This window comes from Pempheris klunzingeri, chromosome 23 (genome assembly GCF_042242105.1).
Source record: "Pempheris klunzingeri isolate RE-2024b chromosome 23, fPemKlu1.hap1, whole genome shotgun sequence".
Classification (NCBI taxonomy): Eukaryota; Metazoa; Chordata; class Actinopteri; order Acropomatiformes; family Pempheridae; genus Pempheris; species Pempheris klunzingeri.
In genome coordinates, this window is record NC_092034.1 from 7,109,721 (window position 1) to 7,133,174 (window position 23,454).

The 23,454-nt window shown below is 44.5% G+C and overlaps 1 protein-coding gene across 1 annotated transcript in view; it reads left to right on the forward strand.

The window, feature by feature from the left end:
- Window positions 1–4,474: 4,474 nt before the first annotated feature.
- The window catches only part of pcdh7b (protocadherin 7b), a 102,117-nt gene continuing 83,137 nt past the window's right edge, over window positions 4,475–23,454 (forward strand). The window contains exon 1 of the mRNA XM_070855214.1: window positions 4,475–7,549. Within this exon, the coding sequence (XP_070711315.1) occupies window positions 4,475–7,549 (3,075 nt within the window). The remainder of the gene's footprint in view (window positions 7,550–23,454) is intronic.

Here is a 23,454-nt window from a genome sequence, read left to right on the forward strand (position 1 = left end):
CCAGCATCACAAAAAAAAGTTGAAAATGTAGGATTTTTTTTGTTGTTGTGTGTGTGTGTGTGTGTGTGTGTGCTCTCATTCCTCTAAGCCACACCTAGTGTCTCTTCTCCATTCACTTCTTTTCCACTACCGCCGCGGCCTGATTAAGACAATCCAATCAATTTAGCATACAGTCAATCTAATGCTCCTCTCACCTAAAGCCAAACACTAATCACCCTCCCCCTTTATCAATCCATTTAGCTGCACCTGCAGTACGCAGCCTCCGGCTCCTGATGCCGATGCCAACATCCAATCAGCAGCTTCTCTATCATCATCTGCATCAAGATTCCATGCAGAGCCGTGATGACGGCGGCCAGGCTCGAGGTGGTAGACTGTTCATCCCTATGATCAGGTGTTTATGAAGTACAGTCATGTATTAGTCACTTTTTTCACATAGATAAACTGATGCAGTTACTTCTGAATGAACCTTATTGGCAGGTGAGTCTATATTAAAGGCATCTTGTAGAGTTTTGGACCATTAGCGGCACTACAGAGTTTTGTTTTGTGCATGTGCAGACAAGACACGAGTAACAACCATAATCGTATTCACCATTCCTATATAAAACTGTATATACTCCCCGTGTGTGTGAGTAACGTGGTACCAGTGTCGTGTTTTGGCAGTCTCCCGCTCAGGTGTAAAATATGTTCTCTGACAGGGAAATATGGTAACACTTCGTCATCATCTCCTCTTTGCCTTTTGCTTCTACGTTGTTCTCCGTTCATATTCACAGGAGAGCCAGAACCCTCTGCTTTAACTTGAAATCTAAGCATTTAACAACCCCATTACGCGAGTAGCATTAGTGTCATCACTTGGTACTCTCAGGTTATCATTTTGAATGGCAGGATTTGCTAAATGAACTTTGAGAAAGCCTGTGAGAAACACATCAGGCCCGGTTGTTCCCACTGGCAGCATGGCTGGAAAATGTGCAGAGATGTGAAGAAAGTTGATATATATGTTCTTTTACTGCAGAATCAAACTGTACAATGACTTACTGTGTGAAAATATGTTCATAAAAGTCCTGTCAGAGAAATATAACAGGACAAACCTGTAATAACATTAAAGTGGAAGGTCTGCAAATACTATGTCATTCTGGAGAACGTAGGTATCATTTTGTTTTGACAAAACATAATTGCACCGTCATTGTGCACGGAGGCACGGCACTAAGCATTAACTCAATAAGGACGGGCAGACATTTCTTCTCATATTATGTTTATAAAGTGGAGAGCATTAATTCAGCAGACTGTGCAATCATCTAAGTTTTTCATTTTCTCTCCCCACATTTCATTAACGCTTCCAGATTGTCTATGGGGCATGAGCAAAATAAGAAGAACTAAATAAAGAGGTAAATACTTTAAGATGTGTATTCTGAAGCTATAGCTGTTTTTTTTTTTTTCTTGCCATCATTTGCATTATGTATTTAATATGCAAACGATTCAGTCAGAAAATTGCTTTTTCTGTAAATATATATATATATATATATATATATAAGGGTGGGCTGCTGTATCATCTCTGATCAGAACTTGTTTTAATTTTGTGCTATCAGTCATCGCGTGGGAGTATGAGTCACTTTTTTTTTTTTTTTTTGTTGAACATCTCGTTTTCAAAACACCTCGTTTTCACTGATGAGGTCTTTGTAGCGGCGTCGAGTGCTTTCCCTGGCATCATTTTAGACCACTCATCCACTTGAGAGCAAGATCGATGCTACACACAACTATGATAATGAGTTTTAGTGATGATTTTGAGCCTTGATGTTCATGGCTCGGATAGTAAACGCTGTCTCAGAATCAGCCTACGTGCCTAATTCGACATTGTTCCAAAGGCCCTGGGACACCGAGTTATTATTGTTATTTCTTTGGAGTCTTGTTTGATCCAGTTTGTTCATTCTGGCTGCTTCACATGAGCCAACACTATTTTTTTTTTTTTTTTATGTTGTTATAATTGTTATTTTCCATTCCAAGGTCTGTTTTGAGAGACATCAACTAAAGGATGAAACTAACATGTCTAGTAGCCTACAGTCCATGTGCAACCTGAACAGACTGACCCCTCTACCTGCTTTACTCCTACTACAGCCTTTTGAGGGGGCTTGAGTTTAATAGGACGATAGAGGGCGCTAGTAAGCAAGGATAAAAACCACTGCTGGAATTCAGACAACCGTCTGAGAGAGATGCAGCTGCTGAGACTGCCCCCCCACCCCCCATCTTTCCCTCTATCCCACTCCGTCCCTCACTCCTTTACTCACTCACTACACACATTCACTGTATAATTCCAGACGCTGTGCCGCACCGTCCTTATAATAAAAAAAAAAAAAGGAGAGCATCCACAAATCCAAGTTAGAGCAGAATACCCTCACACACCCGCATTAAAATACAAAACACAGAGTTTCTTCCCTTTTTTTTTTTTTTTTTGCACTTGACGCATCACTGCAAATGCGCATACGTGCTGAAGTACATATGAATAAACGCAAGCACCGAAAATGCGCAACCTTACACAGTGCGTCCCCTTGGGAGGATTTAAACATGATCCCGGCCAGAATGACCGCCAGCATTACACGACTGTTTGCTCAACACTGTTCCCATATCACCAAGTACTTGGATGTCAGCTGTGATAGGACACACACGGCGCACACTGATCTTACACAGGGAGTTGGGTTTGCGCAGTGGCCGAATGAGAAACCTCTTGCGCGGACCGTCTGAAAGGGCCACGCAGGAGGGATTTCTCTCTTTATTCCTCTTTACGCAAATGAATTCGCAGGCACAGTCTCGGATTCCTGGATGCTGAGTGGACACCGAGCCCGCTGCGCCGGAGAGCACAGCCACTGGCGACCACACGCATTCATATTAGTAACCACAGGGAAACCACAGCACTGAGCACACAGCCAGCCCGTCTCGCCTGCCCTGCGGCGGCTGCGTCGCTGAACTGAGTATTGGAACAGTTTCGTATTATATTAAAAACAGATAACTTAACATAAGAGTGCGTAAAAGTTATGCTTTGAAATTTACGCTTTCTTGCAACACGAGGAGTCTGCTGCGGCAAAGCCCACATCCCCGCACACCACTGCACAGGCACCAAAATAACGTTAAAATGCAATGCCTAATGTAATTTAAGAGACACTGAAATGGTTATTTTCATCGGATGTGTCGCCATAGCGCCCACAGGAACATTCGGCATGAATATGAAGCAGCCGAACTGTGCTCACAAAGTGCCGAGACACGTCTCGAGAAAATACCGATGAAAAAGAACAACATTAAGGCATCTTCCTCCTCTGTCCCTTTCCGTCAAATATTGTCAGCTGGCGTCTGGAGCCGGCGATCAAGACCAAGTCCGACCCTATTTACGTGCGCTGCTGGGGGAGAGGAAACCGGGAGGGGGGTAGAAAGCGAAGGGAGAGAGAGAGAGAGAGAGGGTGAGAGAGAGAGAGAGAGAGAGAGAGAGGGAGAAGGGGGAGAGGAAGACTGCAATATCATTTGTGAATCCCTCTCACAGTGCTGCAGATAGGGGCTGCCAACACATGCGGCGCGTCTGCAGGTGAGGGAACAGGCTGAATGTGCTGGACACACACAGAGGAATTCAACCAACGTTTCCTAAAAAAAAAAAAAAAAAAAAACTGCGTCGGATGTACGTTTTTGATTCGGTTCTTTTTTTTCTTTTGCTTTCCAACACAATCTTGAATTCTCCGTTGCGCGTTGTGTGGAGTTGACTCGGAAAAGGAGAGAGAACTGTACCGTATGCAGACCGCGAGTGACTTGGAGAAGGAGAGCAGAGAGTAGGCGACCGGACAGGTAATCTCCTGCATATTCACAATCCTCTAGATCGGAGAGTTGACGGGCTCCGGCGCAGCCAAACACTCGCCGTGTGATGAGTTTGGAAACTGCGCGGGCATTTAAATGATCATCTGACATATGTTGGACATATCATCGGACAGAGGGATATTGCAGCCTCACCCACAAGGGAGATTTGAAGCACAAACTGTGAGTAAAACAGCGGGATGTGGACTCAATTTACTTTCTGGTGATTTAATGCTCGGACAGTAACATTTTGGTTTTTACGCGCATGAAAGTCAGATATTTGTGGCACCGCCTGGAGCGCACGGAGCCTATCAGCTGTGTTTTTTTTTTTGTGATATAATATTTTATTCTCGCTGAAACAAGGAAAGAGCAACTAATATCCAGCGCCGCCGGAGGAGTAAAAGCAGAGAAGAGACGATAGCCCCGTGCACTTGCTGCTTTTCACTGCAGCAGGAGCGATGTAGGAAGTCGTCCGGAGGATGAAGTCTCACGCATCCCGCAACAGAGGGCTGTGCTCTTAATGAAAACCACAGTGCTTTTCCGTATTCGGACTCTCCTGTAGTGATTAAATTCTTTTTTTTTTTTTTTTTTTTAACCCCCAGACATTTTTTTTTTCAAATCTAAGTGGACATTTTTTCAGGGGGGAACAATGAGGACTACTGGTGCAGTGGACTATTTGTACTATTGCATGCTCATCCTGCAGCTCGTGCATCAGCCCGCTGCAAAGCAAGTGCTCCGGTACCGTTTGGCTGAGGAGGGACCCGCCGATGTCAGAGTAGGGAACGTAGCCGCCGACCTGGGCATTGTTGCCGGGTCCGGCGAGGTGACATTCACGCTGGAATCAGGCTCTGATTTCTTCAAAATAGACAACATAACAGGTGAGCTCACCACCAATGAGAGGCGCATAGACCGTGAAAAATTACAGCAGTGCCAAATGATATTTGATGAAAATGAGTGTTTTATAGATTTTGAAGTGTCAGTGATCGGACCGGCCCAGAGCTGGGTCGACCTTTTTGAGGGAAAAGTCATCATATTAGATATAAATGATAACACCCCGTCTTTCCCTTCGCCTGTCCTTACACTGTCTGTGGAGGAAAACAGACCCATTGGAACCCTTTATCTGCTGCCCACAGCCACAGACAGAGATTTTGGCAGAAATGGAATAGAGAGATATGAGCTTATCCAGGACAATGGGGACAACTCAAGGCGCTTGGGCTCTTCTGGGGATTCGTACTCGGGGAAGAGGAGATTTGAGGAAGGTGCAAGCAGGAGCAGCGTCTTTGAACTGCAAGTTGCTGACACTACTGATGGAGAGAAGCAGCCTCAACTCATCATTAAAGGGGCCCTTGATAGGGAACAGAGAGACTCTTATGAGCTCACGCTGCGCGTTAGGGATGGAGGAGATCCCCCTCGCTCCTCTCAGGCCATCCTTAGGGTGATGATCACCGATGTGAATGACAACAGCCCTCGGTTTGAGAAGAGTGTGTATGAAGCTGACCTGCCAGAAAACAGCTCCCCTGGTGCCCCCATACTACAGCTTAAAGCGACTGACGCAGACGTGGGGGTTAATGGTCAAATAGAGTATGTGTTTGGGGCAGCCACAGAGTCAGTAAGGAGGCTACTGAGGTTGGATGAGAGCACAGGGTGGCTGAGTGTGTTGCACCGCATTGACCGTGAAGAAGTGAGCCAACTGAGGTTCACAGTAATGGCCCGTGACCGAGGCCAGCCACCGAAAATGGACAAGGCTACAGTGGTGTTGAACATCAAGGATGAAAATGACAACGTTCCTGCTATAGAAATACGGAAAATTGGACGCATCTTCCTAAAAGACGGGGTAGCCAATGTGGCTGAGGATGTGGTGGTGGACACACCCATTGCCTTAGTTCAGGTGTCGGACCGAGACCAGGGGGAAAATGGCATTGTAACCTGCACAGTGGTAGGGGATGTGCCATTTCAGCTCAAACCAGCCAGTGAGATGGAAGGTGAACAGAATAAAAAGAAGTATTTCCTCCATACGTCTGCACCGCTGGACTATGAGGCCACACAGGAATACAATGTGGTCATAGTGGCTGTGGACTCCGGAAGCCCCAGCCTGGCAAGTAATAACTCTCTTATCGTCAAAGTGGGCGACACTAATGACAACCCTCCTGTCTTCAGCCAGAATGTTGTAGAGGTGTCGTTTCCAGAAAACAATGCCCCCGGCGAGAGGATGACAACAGTGGTAGCCATTGACGCAGATAGTGGGAAGAATGCTGAAATAGCCTATTCCCTAGACTCATCAGTAAATGGGATTTTCTCTATCGATGCAGACAGCGGAGACATCCGAGTAAACACCATTCTGGATAGAGAGCAAACAGAGCGCTACGAATTCAAAGTGATAGCCAAAGATAAGGGCATAAACACCCTTCAGGGCTCTGCAACAGTGGTTGTCCTTGTGGCCGATAAGAATGACAACGAACCAAAGTTCATGCAGGACGTGTTCACCTTCTATGTCAAAGAGAACCTTGAGCCAAACAGCCCAGTTGGCATGGTTACTGTCATTGACGCAGACAAAGACCAAAATGCAGATATGAGCCTTTTCATTGAGGAAGAGGAGGACATCTTTTCTATTGAGAATGACACTGGAACTATTTTCTCCACCCTGTCCTTTGACCGTGAGCAGAAAACGACTTACACTTTCCGTGTGAAAGCCGTGGATGGTGGTGACCCTCCAAGATCCGCCACCGCCACAGTCTCACTCTTTGTCATGGATGAAAATGACAATGCACCAACAGTCACTTTCCCAATAAACAGCTCGTACACTCTCCTCCCTCCCTCCAGCAACATCAGAACAGTAGTCAGAACAGTCATAGCCACTGATACAGACACTGGCATCAACGCGGATCTAAATTACAGCATCATTGGGGGAAACCCCTTCAGGCTGTTTGAGATTGATGGCGGCACTGGAGTCATTTCACTGGTGGGGAAGTTGGAGCAGAAGCACTATGGCCTACACAGACTAGTGGTCCAGGTGAATGACAGTGGCCAGCCTTCACAGAGCACCACCACACTAGTTCACGTGTACGTAAATGAGACTCTCTCCAACTCTACAGTTGTGGAGGCCCAGGTGGCAAAGAGCCTCAGCACGTCTCTCAACACCAACATTGCCGGTGACCCCAACTATGACCTGAGCAAACAGCGGTTAAGCATTGTAATTGGAGTAGTTTCAGGCATCATGACAGTCATACTCATTATTCTAGTTGTTGTCATGGCCCGTTACTGCCGTCCCAAGAACAAGAATGGCTACGAGGCCGGCAAGAAGGATCACGAAGACTTCTTCACACCACAGCAGCACGATAAGTCCAAAAAGCCCAAGAAAGACAAGAAGAAACAGAAGTCCAAACAGCCGCTCTACAGCAGTATCGTCACTGTAGAGGCCTCCAAACCCAACGGGCAGCGCTACGATGGTGTCAACGAGAAGTTGTCCGACAGTCCTGGCATGGGCCGCTACCGTTCAGTCAACGGAGGGCCGGGGAGCCCAGATCTGGCCCGGCACTACAAGTCCAGTTCACCACTCCCTACCGTCCAGCTTCACCCGCAGTCGCCAACAGCTGGTAAAAAGCACCAGGCAGTTCAGGACCTGCCCCCTGCCAATACCTTTGTTGGCACCGGAGATAACATTTCCCTTGGATCTGACCACTGCTCTGAATACAGCAGTCAAACCATCAACAAGTACAACAAACAGGTAAGAAGAAACGTCTCCATGTTCTTTTTTTCCCCCTCCACCACTCTTAAATGTCTTCTGTTTCTTCCTCTTAGTGTTCTCTCTACCATAATGCTTTCTGACAGGGCTAGTCTCAGTAGTCTTGTTGCCTTTATGGTGCTAATGTGTGTCAAGTTAGCAGTATTGATCTGTTTTGGTTTGGAGTGCCATTCACATGTAATATTGAAAGGGAAGAGAAAGGTTTAGATTAGCTTAGGAAGGGGTATTGTTACCCGTCGACCAAACATGGCCAACTTTTTTACTTTTATCACGGCATGTGCTGAGGCTGCTTCTGTCAGGGGTGTCACAACCACTAACCTTGGCAAATATGTGTCAGAATGTTGTAGACAGCTCACATAAGGGTTTGGTTTGCAGTTATTTTATCCCAGAGGGGAGCGAGGCAGGGGCAGGGAACACTCCCCTTAGCCATGTCAAGCCCTGCCCTGCCCTCTGTCTGCGACAAGGCTGCCTTGTCTTCTTGTGAAAGGGAGAAAAAAAAAACAAAAGAGGATAAGAGAGAAAGGTAGATGTAGGGTGAATGCAGCACAAACATGGCTTTGTTAGGTTTGTGCGTCAGTTTTACAGCCTCGGCACAAGTAGGAACATCTGGCCAGGAGGTCATATTCACATTCTTCTTCACTTCAGAGCCTGCATTAATTCACTGCCCTGGCAGTGGAGCTGGACATTTTTATATCACCTCCTGTATTGTGCTTCAGCTTCTCTTACTCCCTTATCTTTTCCCTCATATATAAATGTCTGCCATCTTCTACCCGCGTCTCTTCTCCTCCACTCTCATCCACCCTCCAGCTAGTCTTACCTCCCCTTCTGTTTTTTCCTTTCTTCCTCTCAGTCAGTCCTTTCTTTCTGGAAAAAGGTGTAGGTGGCATGATGTGATATTGAAATTCCAGGAAATGTGTGCTTTTATCACGCCAGTCTTTATATATCTTGGCTGTTTTTGAACCGTTATGTGCAACAACGACAAGAAACAAAGTTAATACATACTGAAGTCAGGTGATTTGAGTTTTCAGGAAAAAGAAGACTATTGTTTTATGTCTTTTCTATGGCAGTCTAATGAATTATTGATCTTTCTTTTACTTGGTGTCAGCACGACTCCTTTAGAATTCTGGAGTGCTGTTTCTCTCAGAATGCGGCTGGATTGCTTCTTTTTTTTCCACAATTTTTTTGGTTTTGTTTTCCTCTTTCCTCTAGATATCTCTTTGCTCATGTTTTACATTCCATACCCACTGTTGCTATTTCTCCTTCAAACTCTCCTTTGGCTTTGTGCAGTAGACCCGTGCCGCCTGTTTTCCATCTATACTCCTTTTTCTCGCTCAGTTTTTTTTCGGCCCCCGCCACATCATTCCCCTTACAATGGTGCTCTCCGCCTTGCCTTTTTTTTCTTGCCGTGGTTTCCTTTTAAATCTCCACTCTCATCTCTCTTTATCCCTCTCTCCTCCCTCTTGCTACTTCTCCTCTCAAATCATTTCACTCCCCTTTTACTTCTATCCCCTTCTCTTCCCCTGCTCTGTCTCTAACAGCTTCTAATACGGTGTATTCACTGAGCTGCTTCCCAGAGTGTGAGGAGTGCTGTTGCTTTCGGATGTCTCCTGCATAATTAAAAGGGCACTCTATTTGCTGCAGCGGCAGCAGCATGTATTGTGTGTCACTATGCTCCACTTATATAATTATTTATTTACTCTACATTAATGCTGCGGTAACTTTTATGAACTGTGCATTTGTTAGAATACAGTATCATGGGCAAACCATAAGAGTACTTTCTTAGGCTCCTAGATTGGATACTTAAATTGTAATAGAATAGTGAAGAAAGTGTTCAGTGGTCTACTGGGCAAGTTTATTGTTTGGTGTAGCCTGTTCGGTATTTAATATACAATAGCTAGCAGGTAGTCAAATTACCTTTTATATCCCTTGGGCTCAGTAAATACTCACTGTTGATAAATTCTGTTGGGGTGAATAGGGTGTAATTTAATGGCTGCACAAGAGAGCTAATTGAAGAGAAGGTGTGTGTTCATGTGCTCCAATTATGGCATTAAACAGGCACCTTTATATTAGATTAAGTAGTGAAGCGGTCACGCTCTTGATTTTAGGGAGGCTGCATCTAAAAATATTCTGTTTTCAAATAAGTGCCTCTACAGCTAGAGACACAATAAAACACTCAGGGACACTTGTGTGCCTCAGTTAAGGGAATTATTTGTGGAAGATCTGGACTGGTGGTAAATTATGATGTCAATGAATGATATTAGCATTACATTTATATTACATTTTATATTTTTTAGAAAATAAGGTATCACTATCACAACATCTTAAGATTTATTCATTTAACAGAGTTTATATTTGAATTTGACCTTTTTGTTTTACACATTTGGCCTCAAATCAGGTTGAATCTGTTTAAGCTGTATATGGCTTAGATTTATGTGATGATATGGGATGTTTTTAATTTTGTGTGTGTGTGTGTGTGTGTGTTCTCACACACTCACACACACCATCCACATACATGCCCTCACCCACAAACCCTTCTCTTTTACCACTCCCTCTCTTCTTGCGTCTGTGGGAAGAGATACAGACAGGCACAAGAAAGACGGCCCTGTTAGCAGTATAGAGAATGGCCCCTACTGTTTCACAAGGGACTTGGGGTCGGGTAGAAAGATAGAAAGACGGGGAGGGGAGGAAGAGAATAGTGCTGACCATTGACTGCAATCTCCAAGGTATCGGGTTCCGTCTTTCTCTCTCCTCGCCTACCTAATCTTACAATAACTGCGCAGGCAACCTGCTCGGGCAGGTAACCAGGCAACTGAGGGAGTTTATCGGTGAGGCGAACCTTTCTTTTCAGCCCATCAGACATTTAAACAGTCATTAAGCTGAGCTAAATGTGAGGGAGAAGCCAGTGTGTCAACCAGCAGCTGTTGAGGGCTTGAACAGGGGGGCCATCAACCTCACGTTTCATCTCTTCCTGTAATTCTATTGATTGCAACTTATGTTTTTCATATTTTTCTCCTGTTTTTTTTGCTGTGTGAGTTGGTATATCAACTCTTTCCATAGCTGTGTCCAATCTTTATATGTTAAGGCTGATTAGTAATGCGTGCACTCAACAGAACACTTAACTTTATTACTTTTGGCAGTAGCTTCTGTTCTATCCAGTGCCAGAAAATAATGCTGTCCAACCGTAATGTAGTGAGGAATCACTTAGCCATCGAATTAGCACAAGCCATCAGCTTTTGTTTTATCATTGCACTTCAAAGCGCCACTCTTGCCCAGGTGGATCACTTTTAATCAGTGGTGAGCCACAGCAGCTTGTATTCTATGCTCTCGCAGTGTAGCCCCTCAGGGCAGGCAAACCCCCGGTCTACACACTCATACCGGGTTATCCTGCCTCGGGGCTGATGCAGCAAGCATAACTGGACATTGCCCTTAGACCAGCCCCCAGTGTTCACCTCCCGTGCTCTGGCCAGCTGTTCCTCCTGTGCCTCCTCGCAGCTGCAACCTCTCCAGCAGAAGCCGAATACAGCCGCGGAGCATCTGATTTGCATAGGCTAAATCCTCACCCTGCTGCACTCACATAGGACAAACAATATCACCATGCAAATGGAGGTCACCTGAATGGTGTTTGTAGCCAAAACATAGGATATGATTACCCCTTGGGCTCTAGACACATCAGGAAACCAATATGGAAATGCACTACTTTGCCTCCGGCCTCATTTGTTTTAACCTATAAAATGTAGCTGCCTGAACACATATGAAAAGCCATAACTGGCCTAATTGAAACTTTCAAAGCCCCAGTGACCCTGCAATTTATGTATGTTCAGTTTCATATGAACAAAGGAGAACAGGATCAAAGAATAATGCCACTGCGTCTGAACCTTGTGTGTTTTTCTCCTGCAGTCTTCATCACTTGCGTTTTGCAGGCACCAAGCTCCCCCGATGGCATTCCTGCGATTTTATCTGTGAAACTGTTGTGACAGTCAGTCCCTCATCCAGCTCAATAAGATAATTACTTGGTAATAGTTTCCACAGGAGCTTTAACGTGTTTGGTCGTCCCCCCCCCACCTTCTGTGCTGGCTGATGCAGGTCATCTTATTTTTGCAGAAAGCGCAGCTGTTGCTTCTCTACAATTTGCGCCATAAAGAGACCTGTTAAACTTTTTCTTCATTATCGTTAAATCGGAATCCAAAATAAGAACTTTCTGGGACAGTCAGTCGCAAAGCCATGTAAGGAATCAGCTGATTATCACAGTGGGGAAACAAAATATAAAAACTGTTTTTTTTTTTTTTTATATGAAAATCCAGGATAAGGGTGCTGAAGGTGAGAAAAACACAATCTGGAAATCTTGTATTTAATGAGAAATGAGATTATGTGCAATGAGCTGGTTTGTTTATTGCCACATTATTATTAGCGCTCGTCCTTTGTGTGGTGCAGCGTACCGCCGACTGTGGCTAATTTTATCAAAATTGTTTTGGATCTATTACGGCTTAATTCAATCTATGGCTGCTCAGGCTTTTGTGTTTATGTTCTGAGAGGAAAATGGAAGGAGTAAGAGTGCACAGTAATACTCATGAAATTGCAGCGGGCAGCATTTTCTGGTATAATTTGGTTTGGTGATTTGAATGCATTCGCTCTAAGGCAATTACTAATCTAAGGATTAGACTTACCTGATACGCCGGCGAAAATGGTGTGGAGTGCGAGAGAAAGCCAGGGAAATACTGCAATAGCTGGTTGCTATGGTTTCTAGTATATTACTCTGCATAATATGTTAATACTGAGGCCTCCTTTACCTACCATGTAGGGAAAACTATGCAAACTATTGTTTCATATCTATTTGTTTGTCTTCTTTTTCTTCCCTCCTTATCTCCCCCCCTTCTCTTCCCTACGCACAGTAAATGCGTCACTGAGCTTGGCCGTCTTCACATGAAAGTAACACTCATGATTGAAGAAGCTGAAGAAGCCCGGACTCATTTGCAACATTTGTCATGTTAAGATGAGAAAATACAGAGAAAAGGAGTGTGTGTGTGTGGGGGGGCTTGAAGGGATGGGGGTGGGGGGGTGGCGAAGGACGAAACAGACAAGAAATTTAAGCCACATGCCACCTTGATTGCTCTCCACGCTGCTGATTGTAAGTGGCAGTGTCGGGGATGCCACCTTCTTCTCGCCGCTTCTTTCAATTTGATGTCATCGAAAATGGAATTTCATTTCATACTCGGCAGCGATCGCATTAGATAGGGCTCACCAGGATAAAGCCGATTCATTTTTGCAGATTTGCCTTTCCTGTGGCACTATCAATCATTGCATACTCACCATATTGCAGACTTGTTTTTCACGGCAATTGTTAGGAGGAGTTTGTACAGTAAATTGACTTTTACAAGGCTCCCAAGGTCTATGATATGCTATGCTAGCCTTGTTGTTTTCTCCATAGCTGTCCTCTTGTATTGACTGAAAAAGCTAGAACCAACTAAATGAGAACATCACTTAGCTCTACTGCTGTACAACCCTGGGGAATAGTTCTCTGTCGACGAGCTGGATCACAACACGGATCAGACGTGAGGCTTGCTGTTTGTGAGACTAATAGGCAAAACAATAGTGTTTTGTTTACTGTGACACTGTACCTCATCAAAATTGCTAACATGTCTGGCAGAGTTGGTCCCGTAATAATATGATGTTTTTTTGTTGTTGTTTTGCAGAAAAGGTCAGTGGCCATTTGTACTCGATGCTGATTCAAACAGGTGGCAGAGGGGTCTTTGCATCTGTGCTTTTTTTTTTTCCTATTCTCTGATGAGCAAAGTTTCTGTTTAGTGTGTGTTCGCGTGTGTGTGTGTGTGTGTGTGTGTGTGTGTGTGTGTGTGTGCGCGCCACGCTCTCTCTGTCCGTCCTCTCGCCGTGGAGGAAACGTTGCGATGAATCAGATGAATCGCTCCCTGTCAGTCTTGCTCACATGGGTCCAGGGTGTCAAGGGAACTGCCAGCAGGGTCCGTGCCCCCCCCCCCCGCCCTCCCGTCAGGGGGGCAGCGATTTAAACCCCTTCCAGCATCAGCCATGTTGTCACACGCGGCCTTCGTGAAAATGAGAATAAGAGCCATGAAAGCCAGACGTGTTGATCCATAATTTACCTGTAAGTGCCACCTTTTGCTCTAGCAGCCAACTGAAAGGCTCTTAAGTGCAAAGTGGACTTGTTTATTAACAGGAGTTGACAGGTGAAGAAAAGAGACACTTTTACTGACATGTTGTCTACCAGACAGACAGGAAGAAAGATGCAGAACTTATTAAGGCAGCGGGTAGATGTGTGTGTGCCCACATGACGGCGTTGACGGGGGGGGGGAAAGTTAACAAGTTCAACGGTGTAATTGAAGCGTGTTTAATAGGTACAACCTTCACCCTGGGTTCAGGTACACGTGGCTTTTTTTTTAAGGTTCTGACAGACATGCACCTGTTCTGTCTCACTTCCCACATACTTCCCCCTTTGACCTTCCTCTTTTGTATTGGAAAACTACTAAAATATTAAGAAGCTGAGGTCTCCTGACTGCATAAGACACATTAAGAATCGTCCTGGAAACATTTTTTTTTTTTGGTCCAAAATATACAGCTTTTTATTAACAGGCTGCAGTCATGCATATTTGCTAACCAGCAGACTATAATGGATATGACTTGACTTGGGAAGGAGAGGAGTAGGACAGCTTGACTGCTTCTATTAGCCCTGTTTTGGTGCGGCTCCCACCATGTGGCCCCCAAATGAGATTATATGTGTATGAAACAGTAGGTAGAGCACTCACCGACCATCCATCAAAGCCTGGGGGGACCTGTGTGAAAGTTTGTGCATGTGTACTCAGCGGGTACACACACTGTGTGGATGCGTGTGTGCATGTGTGAGGGTGTGATAAAGTGTGTGGGTGTACAGTAGGAATGTGTGTGTGTGTGTGTGTGTGAGATTGTGTATCCTGTGAGGGCTGGAGAGGAGAGCAAACGGGGGCCTCCACAGTTCAGCCTCTCCATCATCCTGCACGCCAGGCACACGCGCGGCGACATGCCTGAGAGGGTTTCAATATCCTCTGTGTGTGTGTGTGCGCGTGTGTGTTTGTGTGCCTTTGCTGCTGTGTTTACCCAAGGAATGCAGTTCATTATATTTGTATGTGTGTCTGGTTATTACATATACTCTCTACACACATGCATACAGAGGCAGATGGAGCCTGAAGGCAAGAGCAATACTTTATCTTCAACTGTTAAAAACCCACAAGAAGCTTGAGTGGCCTAGTTGGATGATGTGACGCCTCCTTTAGACTCTCGGTAACCGGTAGTGACCCTCGAGTAAGGCACCGAGACCCCTTTTGTACTGACGGAGCTATTTGTCGGACACCGCCGTGACTAATAATGTGCATTTCAGCCTCATTCAGCTCAGACCTGCACATACGACCTGTTCTAAACTCTGCAGATGTATGCAAATAAGCAGAAATATTCATTAGCAAAGCAATCGCAGGGGCAGGAGAAGCCCCTGTATCGACGAGGCCTTACCTGGCAGAGAGCAGGCTATTAGCAAAGCCCGATAACTCTTGTCAGGCTGGAAGAGTCTGCCTGCCTGCTGAAGAATGAAGGTCACGGGGCAGCTGGAGTTACGAGCGGCCTCGCTGGTAGCAGCTATCAAATCAACTGAAATATGAAGTCCAGCCAGCCTTTTTTTGAAAATGCTAATTTTTCAATTTGCCTCTTTCTTTGTATGTACTTCCCTCTGCTCACTGGATTAGATAGACATATGAACACGGTGACATCCTTGGTATAGTTTGTTCTCATGAGGCAGATGATGACAGATATCTTTCTACGTAGCACAGCTTTATTACATTTTCTTAAAAACATTTCTGATATGTTTTTTGTGCATCTTATATCTACTCCTGAATTAATGATTTGATGTCATACAGAGTAACTGAGGCCTTTTGTTCAGTGTTGCAAGAATCTCAGATGGCTTTATTTTGGTAATATTTAAAGCTGACATGATTACTTGTAAATCAATTAATTGATTGATGGAAAAAAAAAAAAATAACTGTGTGAGTCATTTATCAAGCAGGAATTCCGGCTGGCTCTTGTCCCTTAATTGTGAAGATTTTATGCCTTTTATCGTCATATATGATAATAAACTGAATGTCTTGGGGTTTAGCTTGTTGGTGGGGAAAAAAAACCCTCTGGGAAATGATAGTGGATTTATTTTTGTGCTATTTTTCACTAGAATCATTAGTTGCAACCCTAAGTGATCATACTTTGCTTGATCATACCATCAGTGGCAGAATTTGCTCCTTCAAAGTCAAAATATGGTTTTAAGACTATGTGTTAAGATAAAAAAGTTTTTTGAGATCTATCTTATTTTGCTAGAACAAACTGTATATAGTCAGATCCTCCACAGATCCTGATGTGCTTTATAATCCCGTAGGCCCGCCCTGTTGCAAACTGCAAAATAAAGTGGAGATGACTGTAATGCTGGCTTTAGTCAGACAAATTCTACTGTGGATTGAGGAGCTCCAGACATTTAATATGGTTTCACGTATTGATTTGTGGCACCTTGCCCTATAGCCTGTTTATTATCTAGCTTTGGTTTCACCTTTTACTCTTTTTCTTCACAGCATCTCATGGAGTCATCCTGCCTTTTTTTCTCCCTCTCTCCTCTCGGCAACAGTGTTCGTAGCAACTACTACAAATATTCAATCCGACTGGCCACTGGCAACGAACAGCCATTTTGGCTCGCGAGTGACTGGTTGAACTCAGGTGCTTGAATAATAGCATGTTCTGAGCTGTGGTTTTGGCTCGGTTTGCTGCAGCTACGAAGGGAAGGGAAGCAGGGGGATGTAATCGAAACTGAAAGACTGGTCTTTGACATGGTTCATTTACTCTGAGCTGGTCCAGTGCAACACTTGGGACACAATAGCCAATTGTAAATTACAGAGTGGATTCAGTGGTGAGAAGTGCCTTGAGGGGGAGCTAGCCCACAGATGCGGGGAAAATGGGGAATGTTGTTTCGTTTGTTGCCGTTTTTTTTTTTTTTCTAGGTTGATGAGGTCTGGGATTGGGGGAAGGCAAGGATATCAATCAAATTGACATGTCTGGGGGCGGTAAAATGATTAGAATAATGGTAAACAAAGCCGCTTAAACGCGACCAGGGTTCTCCTATTTTACCTCAACTTTATTTCAAACCCAGCCTTTGCTTAATAAGCTTCACTTAACGTCAGATTCATCACATTAAATCTGTCCACAATGATATATTAATAACAGACTTCAGTGGAAGGAGACAAACTGCTGGGAACATAAGTGCATAAAGGACGCCTATCACGCAGTGAAGGGCTCTTATGAACTGGTGACGTGAGGGGAGCTCATAGGCACTTTGACAAGCAGCTAAGTGCCTACAGGGGTGACATTTACGAGTGTGTCGTGGAGATCCCCAGCCGGACTTAGAGGGAAGACTGTTACTTTCTGTTTAATCATTATCAGGATTCTGCGGGCGCTGCAGCAAATGTTTGAGTAGCGCAGATTACCGTCCCCCGTGAAGCCAATTGCGGGCTATCGTTTGATGTCGACGCAAATGTGCTCAACATGCAAACCGCCCTTGCCTCGCTTTCCTTCCTCTGCACATTTGAAAGATTTACGTCAGGGTGCGTGCATGCGTGTGTCTACTCTTTTGAATCTCTTTGAATAAGCTTTTCTTTGCAGAGGCAGCCTCTTTTCTCAGTGAATTGGGGACATGACATGACAATTGCAGACCTTGTAATTTATGTTTAAAATGCCAGCGTTATCTGTGCCAGCATGATTTTGTTTGAACAAGGAGGCACACTGGCAAGGGTCCTCAGACGGTGTTTAAACCGTATGCTTGTGTTTGCTCTGGAATCCTTGGTGGGCTATCCATTGTTACTATGGCAATATACCTCCACTGTGCTCGCCCCAACCCACTGCAACTTCTCCCATGGCCATATGCCGGGAGTTTGTTTTTTTTTTTAAAGGTTTTCACTGCTCTCTCATCTTGCATGTACCCGGTAATTCAGACACATCACTGCCAAAAGCGGAGCTAAGGGGCAAAGTGCTCCCAAAAAAAAAAAAGTCATGGTGTTCTAACAGCGTTGGCCCGGAGTTGGATGAGGCGTGGGAACGTCATGTTCCACTAAACTCTTTTGATAAAGCCACCTGGGCAAGCGAGGAGCATTTCAAAGATGAAGGTCCCTGAACACTAAATTGGCAGCAGTTGCTTCACTACAATGGGCTCATCTCTTTCCTGTGTCACAGCTCCTTAGGGACCAGTAATTTACTGCCCTTCCCACTTTGAGTTCTTGATTCATGAGATCAAATTAGACAGTGAGAGAACATCAGTGGCTAAATGATACTTTGCTCTTTAACTCAAGGATAGTGTTTCAGCACCACGTCGAGTCTGTGTTGCTGCCTGGGAAATGTGTGCATTTTGAACTGGACTGTAGACATTTCGAAATACAACACTGTATGCACACCGTATTCTCTTCAAGCCAGAGGAGGGGAATGAGCTTGGTGTGGCTAAACAGAAGCATTTAGAAAGATTTGAGTCACACATCCACCCCGAGACATGCAGTGCAAGGTCGAGTCCATTATTGATGTGACTTGCTATGAACGAATTTAGTGTTTTCAAACATTCCAGAGTATCAAATAGCCATGAATCTTAAAGACACATGAAACAGGTCCTCTATATTTCATCTCATATCTGAGGCGCGTGATGGCTGAATAGCAATGAATTCATTCAGACAGATTAAAGGAACTGGTGTCAAGGATCAAAAAGGAGGAATGTTGTATAAATACTGTATGTGTTCTCATGCGTAGTGACTACACCAAATGACCAAATGTGTGTGTGTGTGTGTAGATCGAAAGACAGTGAAATGTAAAGCACTGTTGCATTCAAAGGTATAGAGTCAACACGGCCCACAACTTAACACCAGAATCTTGAATGACAGGAATGGAAGTGTGTGTGCTTGTGTGTGTGTGTGTGTGTGTGTGCAAATCTAACTGAAGTGCATCTCCTCACTGTAATGACTCTTGGCACGGATGTGGCCTAATGAAGTGGAACTGCGTCTATGTGATGACATGAATGTGTCTGATTGTAAGTTGCTGCAGTCTTGCCCCAGAGAGTGCCTGGGGTGTTTTAACATGTTTGCTCTGTTCATTTACTTAGCTACGCGATACACTCACCTTCTTTTTTCATTTCTTTTTTTTTTTTTTTAACCTCTCGCAAATTTTTATCCAACATGAAATATTAACTTTGCATATATGAACTCCATAAGGCCTTGCTTGGCATCAGTAGAAGCCTAAAGAATATTCTTTCCCACCTTGGTCTAGAGCAAGGAAAGGTTGCCTTTAGGAACACACTGTGGCTCCTGTTTGATTACTAGCCTCAGCGTCTCTGTAGACTTTGTGTCAGAGCTCATAATGAACACTGTGGGCAATGAATAGTGTGTACCTCTATGTGTGTGTGTGATAAAGCGTGTGAGCATGTGAGCATGCGTGTCTTTGCATGTGCGAGACATGTTCCTCAGGCGTCGACCACGCTAACACTCGCTACTGACTAAATTTTACCTACCTGTCTGCAGTGGCCTGGTCTGTTTTCACGGCTTAGCGTGTAGCTCGCTGTAGGCAAGACAGTGTCTGTGGCTCAGCTGGTTGTGTTTTTTTTTTTATTAACAACCAGGAGGTGTAAAAAGGTTGAGACTGAGGAAGACAGGGGTAAAAAAATGATGTGGATTACCAAAGCAACTAGCACTGCTTCAAACTTCCACAGTTGAAATGACAGGGCAGTGTGTTCAATTTCTCCATCCTCTCCTCATGTATTGCTCAAGCCATCGCCGCTTATTTACACAAGTCATATTTTCAGGCATTCATGTGATTCTTCAACACCCACTGAAATATGCTCCGCGGATATTGTGTGCTGTCAAAACGCGCGGGTGCAAGAAACACTCGCTGTCCCTCCCACAGTAATGTTTGTCGCCTTACAGTGTGATCTGAGAGTGATGCATTGTGGGGGGTGGGGGGGGAAATGGACGACACCGCCTCACCTGTTTACCTTGCATCTGCACAATGACAACAACAATAGCGACAGCACTAGGAGGAGGCCCTTTGTGCGGCACAAGCTGATACACCGAAAGGGAGTGACAGGTTTGAAAAATTGGCAAACAGTGTTTGCTGGAAGGCTTCCTTGGGGCTTGGGTACCTTTGGAATCATGTGCGAATGCAGAGGAGTGTGAATGAAAAATAGCAGTGTGATCCTGCCATGTTGCTTCTGTCAAACTGCGTGATTTTTTTTTTTTTTTCTCCCTCTCTCCCTCCCACCGTTTGCTGTCATCCTCATCATCTGTCCCTCACAGCTCGCTTTTTCTCTCTCCGCTTCTCATCATCTCTGTTTTAACACTCCATTCTCTCACCAACGTACCCTCCTCCGTCTCTCCTCTTGTGTTTTGCTCTCTCTCTCTCTCTCTCTCTCATATTCTCACACTCCCATCCTCCCCCTCCTCTGTTCTTCCAGCTTAGCGGACGTGGTTATTTAAGGCTTAGAATCCTTAAAACCCGCCTTAGGTGTGTTTGCTTTTGTTACTTTCCCAAAATGGTGCATTGACTGCCACATTGGTGGCTGCTGATCCTTGTTCAGCCACTGCCCGTCAGAGGCTGGTTTCATGTGGTTTAGTGACGACTTAAGCCTAGGTGGAGCCCTGCGATCCCATCAGCAGGTTTTAAGTAGTGCAGCTGCCACTTAGCAGGAAAGACAGGAAGACATTTTCAGGATACCTGTCCCGGCATTCCTTTTCCCCTGAAGGAAAACTGTCAGGGACCCACCCTGCAGGGCCGTGGACGTAAGCTCTTTACTGCTAAGACACCGATTTACAACAACGCGTGCAGTTTGAACGACATACAACAATTACTGGAGTTTGTTGTTTCGCTTTTGTTTTCCATCCATTCTGTTTTCACAGGTGCAGCCTCGCACCATATTCAACATAAGCTCCTCAGCAACACAACACGACCACGCTTTGCAGCTCCAGACACGTCATGTATGTTGTTTGAAACAATTAGTTATTTCTGTGTTTCTGGAATAGCGAAAATGTTTTCACTGTGACACAAACCACCCCCCCCACCCGAAAAAAAAAGCAGTCACAGCATGATCCCTCCTGCACAACATCTGTCCCAGATTGCTCTACCCTTCCTAATTAAACCCTGTTTACCTCAACATTCTTAAAGCAGAATACTGACTAATTATAAGGCACAATTATAACGCTCCTCAAAGCCCTGTTGAAATCTCGCACACTGATGACAGTGCTGGTGTTGTAGCTGTTGAGCGAGAATTTGAAATTAGACAGGAAACCTAACAAGAGTGTTTCCCCCTGAGCATCCCCTCTTTGTGTCCATGTCTGGCCTTGATGATGCCAAGTCTCCACCAGCATGTATTGGCATTTTACACTGAAAAAAAACCTTTAATTAATGCCCGGGAAGGCTCTGAACAGTGCTTAAACATTGTTTTCATATATTCAACAGAAGGCGGTATAAAAGGAGAGGAGGAAAAAAAAAAAAAGGAGGAATCTGGAACTTGCGGCAATTTCCAATCATACATTTTTAATGTTTATTCCGCTGTTTCTTAATTAAATCCATGCATCTGAATATAGTAAAAAGTCGAGTATCAGAAGTGGGTTTGGGGGTGGGGAGTAGACAAAATTATAATGCATAATTTCCCTGGTAATGTCCACAAGGGATTTTAATAGATATTTTCTGAAAGAGATTCTTATGACTTTTTAGTGGAGTTGTATATTTGCCCTGTGGTTTTGGGAAGGAGCAGGCACAAGGTCTGGTGTGTTGCGTGTGCACACAATATTCCCCATGCTTTCACCTGTGAAATACATCGGATGGTTATCTGAAACGAGGATTCCGCTCAGAAATACACATTTTAACGATTTAAAGTCAGGTTTAACAGACTCCTTGCAAACACACACACACACACACACACACACACACACACACCAGGAATTATCCTGGGCAGCAGCCTGATTCAATTAGTAGGAGGTGAGGAGCAGAGAGATGAGGGTCACACTTGCCATTTCAGCCCAAATGGAGATGCTTCCTGGGAGACCCAGCTTGTCTCTAAATTTGGCAGCTCCTGGGTCATTGTTTCATCAGAGCCCAGAATGGCTCCATGGCCTGCCGTGACTCCATGAGCCTGGCTATCTATACATCTCTAATGTACACTTCAGTTTGGAAGCTCCTGCTCCCTTAGTAATGTTTTGCTCTGCACAATCACAACACAACACCCCCTGCAGGTACATGGGGACGTGTTGGCGTCAGGCTGGAATGTGCAATTTACATAACTACAAGTTATGCATGTATGTAAGCTCAAGTATTACAGCACTGATGTATGGTTTGCATCCCACGATGCTGACTGAAAGATTATTTTTCAAAGATGGAGGTTGAAAATGATATAAACAACACAGTAAAACACGGCAACCTCCATAAAATCACTTATCCTCACCTATGCCTGAAGGAATAATGAGAACTGCCCACGCTGCCGCTCCTCTGTTATTGAAGTTTGAAAATGAGCATTCATAATAAGATGGGTGGGTATGGATTTCCTGTAATGGTAGTTACTGACAACGGCTGGTCCTCCCATCAAGGTTTAATGGACAGGGGAGATCAATGGTGGATAAACACCAGGCCTTTTGTATTTGAAAGTTATTCAAACAAGTGCCAGTTCCAATCTCTAATGTGAGTGTTTATAAGGAGCACCTGGCTCTACAGCGCCTCCCCAAGTCCTGCTCCCCCACCCTGTCTAGAGTCTGGGTCCTGTCATCCTGGCCTGAAGCTCATGACAGACAAACCTCTGATGGGACAGAAAAAAATGTGTTGCAAATCCAGAGTTGTAGTCTCTTGCTCTTACTGTTTGCCCACGTCCAGAGGATGTTACAGCCGCTTTAGGCCTCTATTGTTGAATTATTGGCATAACGGTGCCTTTAAGGACTTTCAGCGCCGTATTTTGTTTGCAGTGAAACATTACTGACCTTTTAGTACACCAACAGTCCAAAAATCCTGTTTGCGTAGTGTTGTTTTTGTATGTTTCTGAAAGGATCTGGATTTTAAAAAAAACAATAACTCTGGCCAGAAACATCTCCAGGAGGGCCAGATGTCTGAGTTACAGTAGTTTATCTCTACTTGTTCAAGATAAAAAAATGGGGAATATCAGTCGAAGACAGCCAAGACACACAGCAAGAAAGAGCACAGGCAGTGGGGTGCACAATGATGGACAGGTGTATGTTCAGTGTTTATAATTTATACTTTCAGCTACAAAATTTGTAATACCGAACCTGGAATGAGCGTTTTTTTTGTAGTTTTTTGGCATTTTTTTGTTAAAGTTGACTTAGTCATGTATTCAGTACAGTAAGAGATGAAAAATTTTCCAAGATTCCGGCCCTCTGTTGGTGTCACCTCTGTAGAGAGCTATATGTATCAAAGCACAGAGACAAAGGCCTTTGAACACTTACAGAAGCCGCCGGGCTCTTAGCTCTGTTCAGGATGAAAAACTGAAACACTAAGACATCAACACCACCCACAGGATTTAGTGTCTCATCCTTTCCATGGACACGTCTACTTTTATTATTAGCAAGTCTCCCAGGTTGTAAATACACGGGCATGAGTATCCAAGAGTCTGAAGTCAAGTGAGTTTGGATTCGACTCTCGGCTCTGAATCAAATTGTGTGTGAGGCGTCTTCCCCTCAGGGGAGGAAGGGAAGACGGAGAGAAGCAACGAGCTCAACAAAAACAAGTCTTTCTGGTTGGTGTTTTTTTTTTTTTTTTGATTCCTCTCAGTGATCACTAATTACAGACTGACAAAGAGTCTTAATAAAAAAGTACAAAAGGAAAAAAAA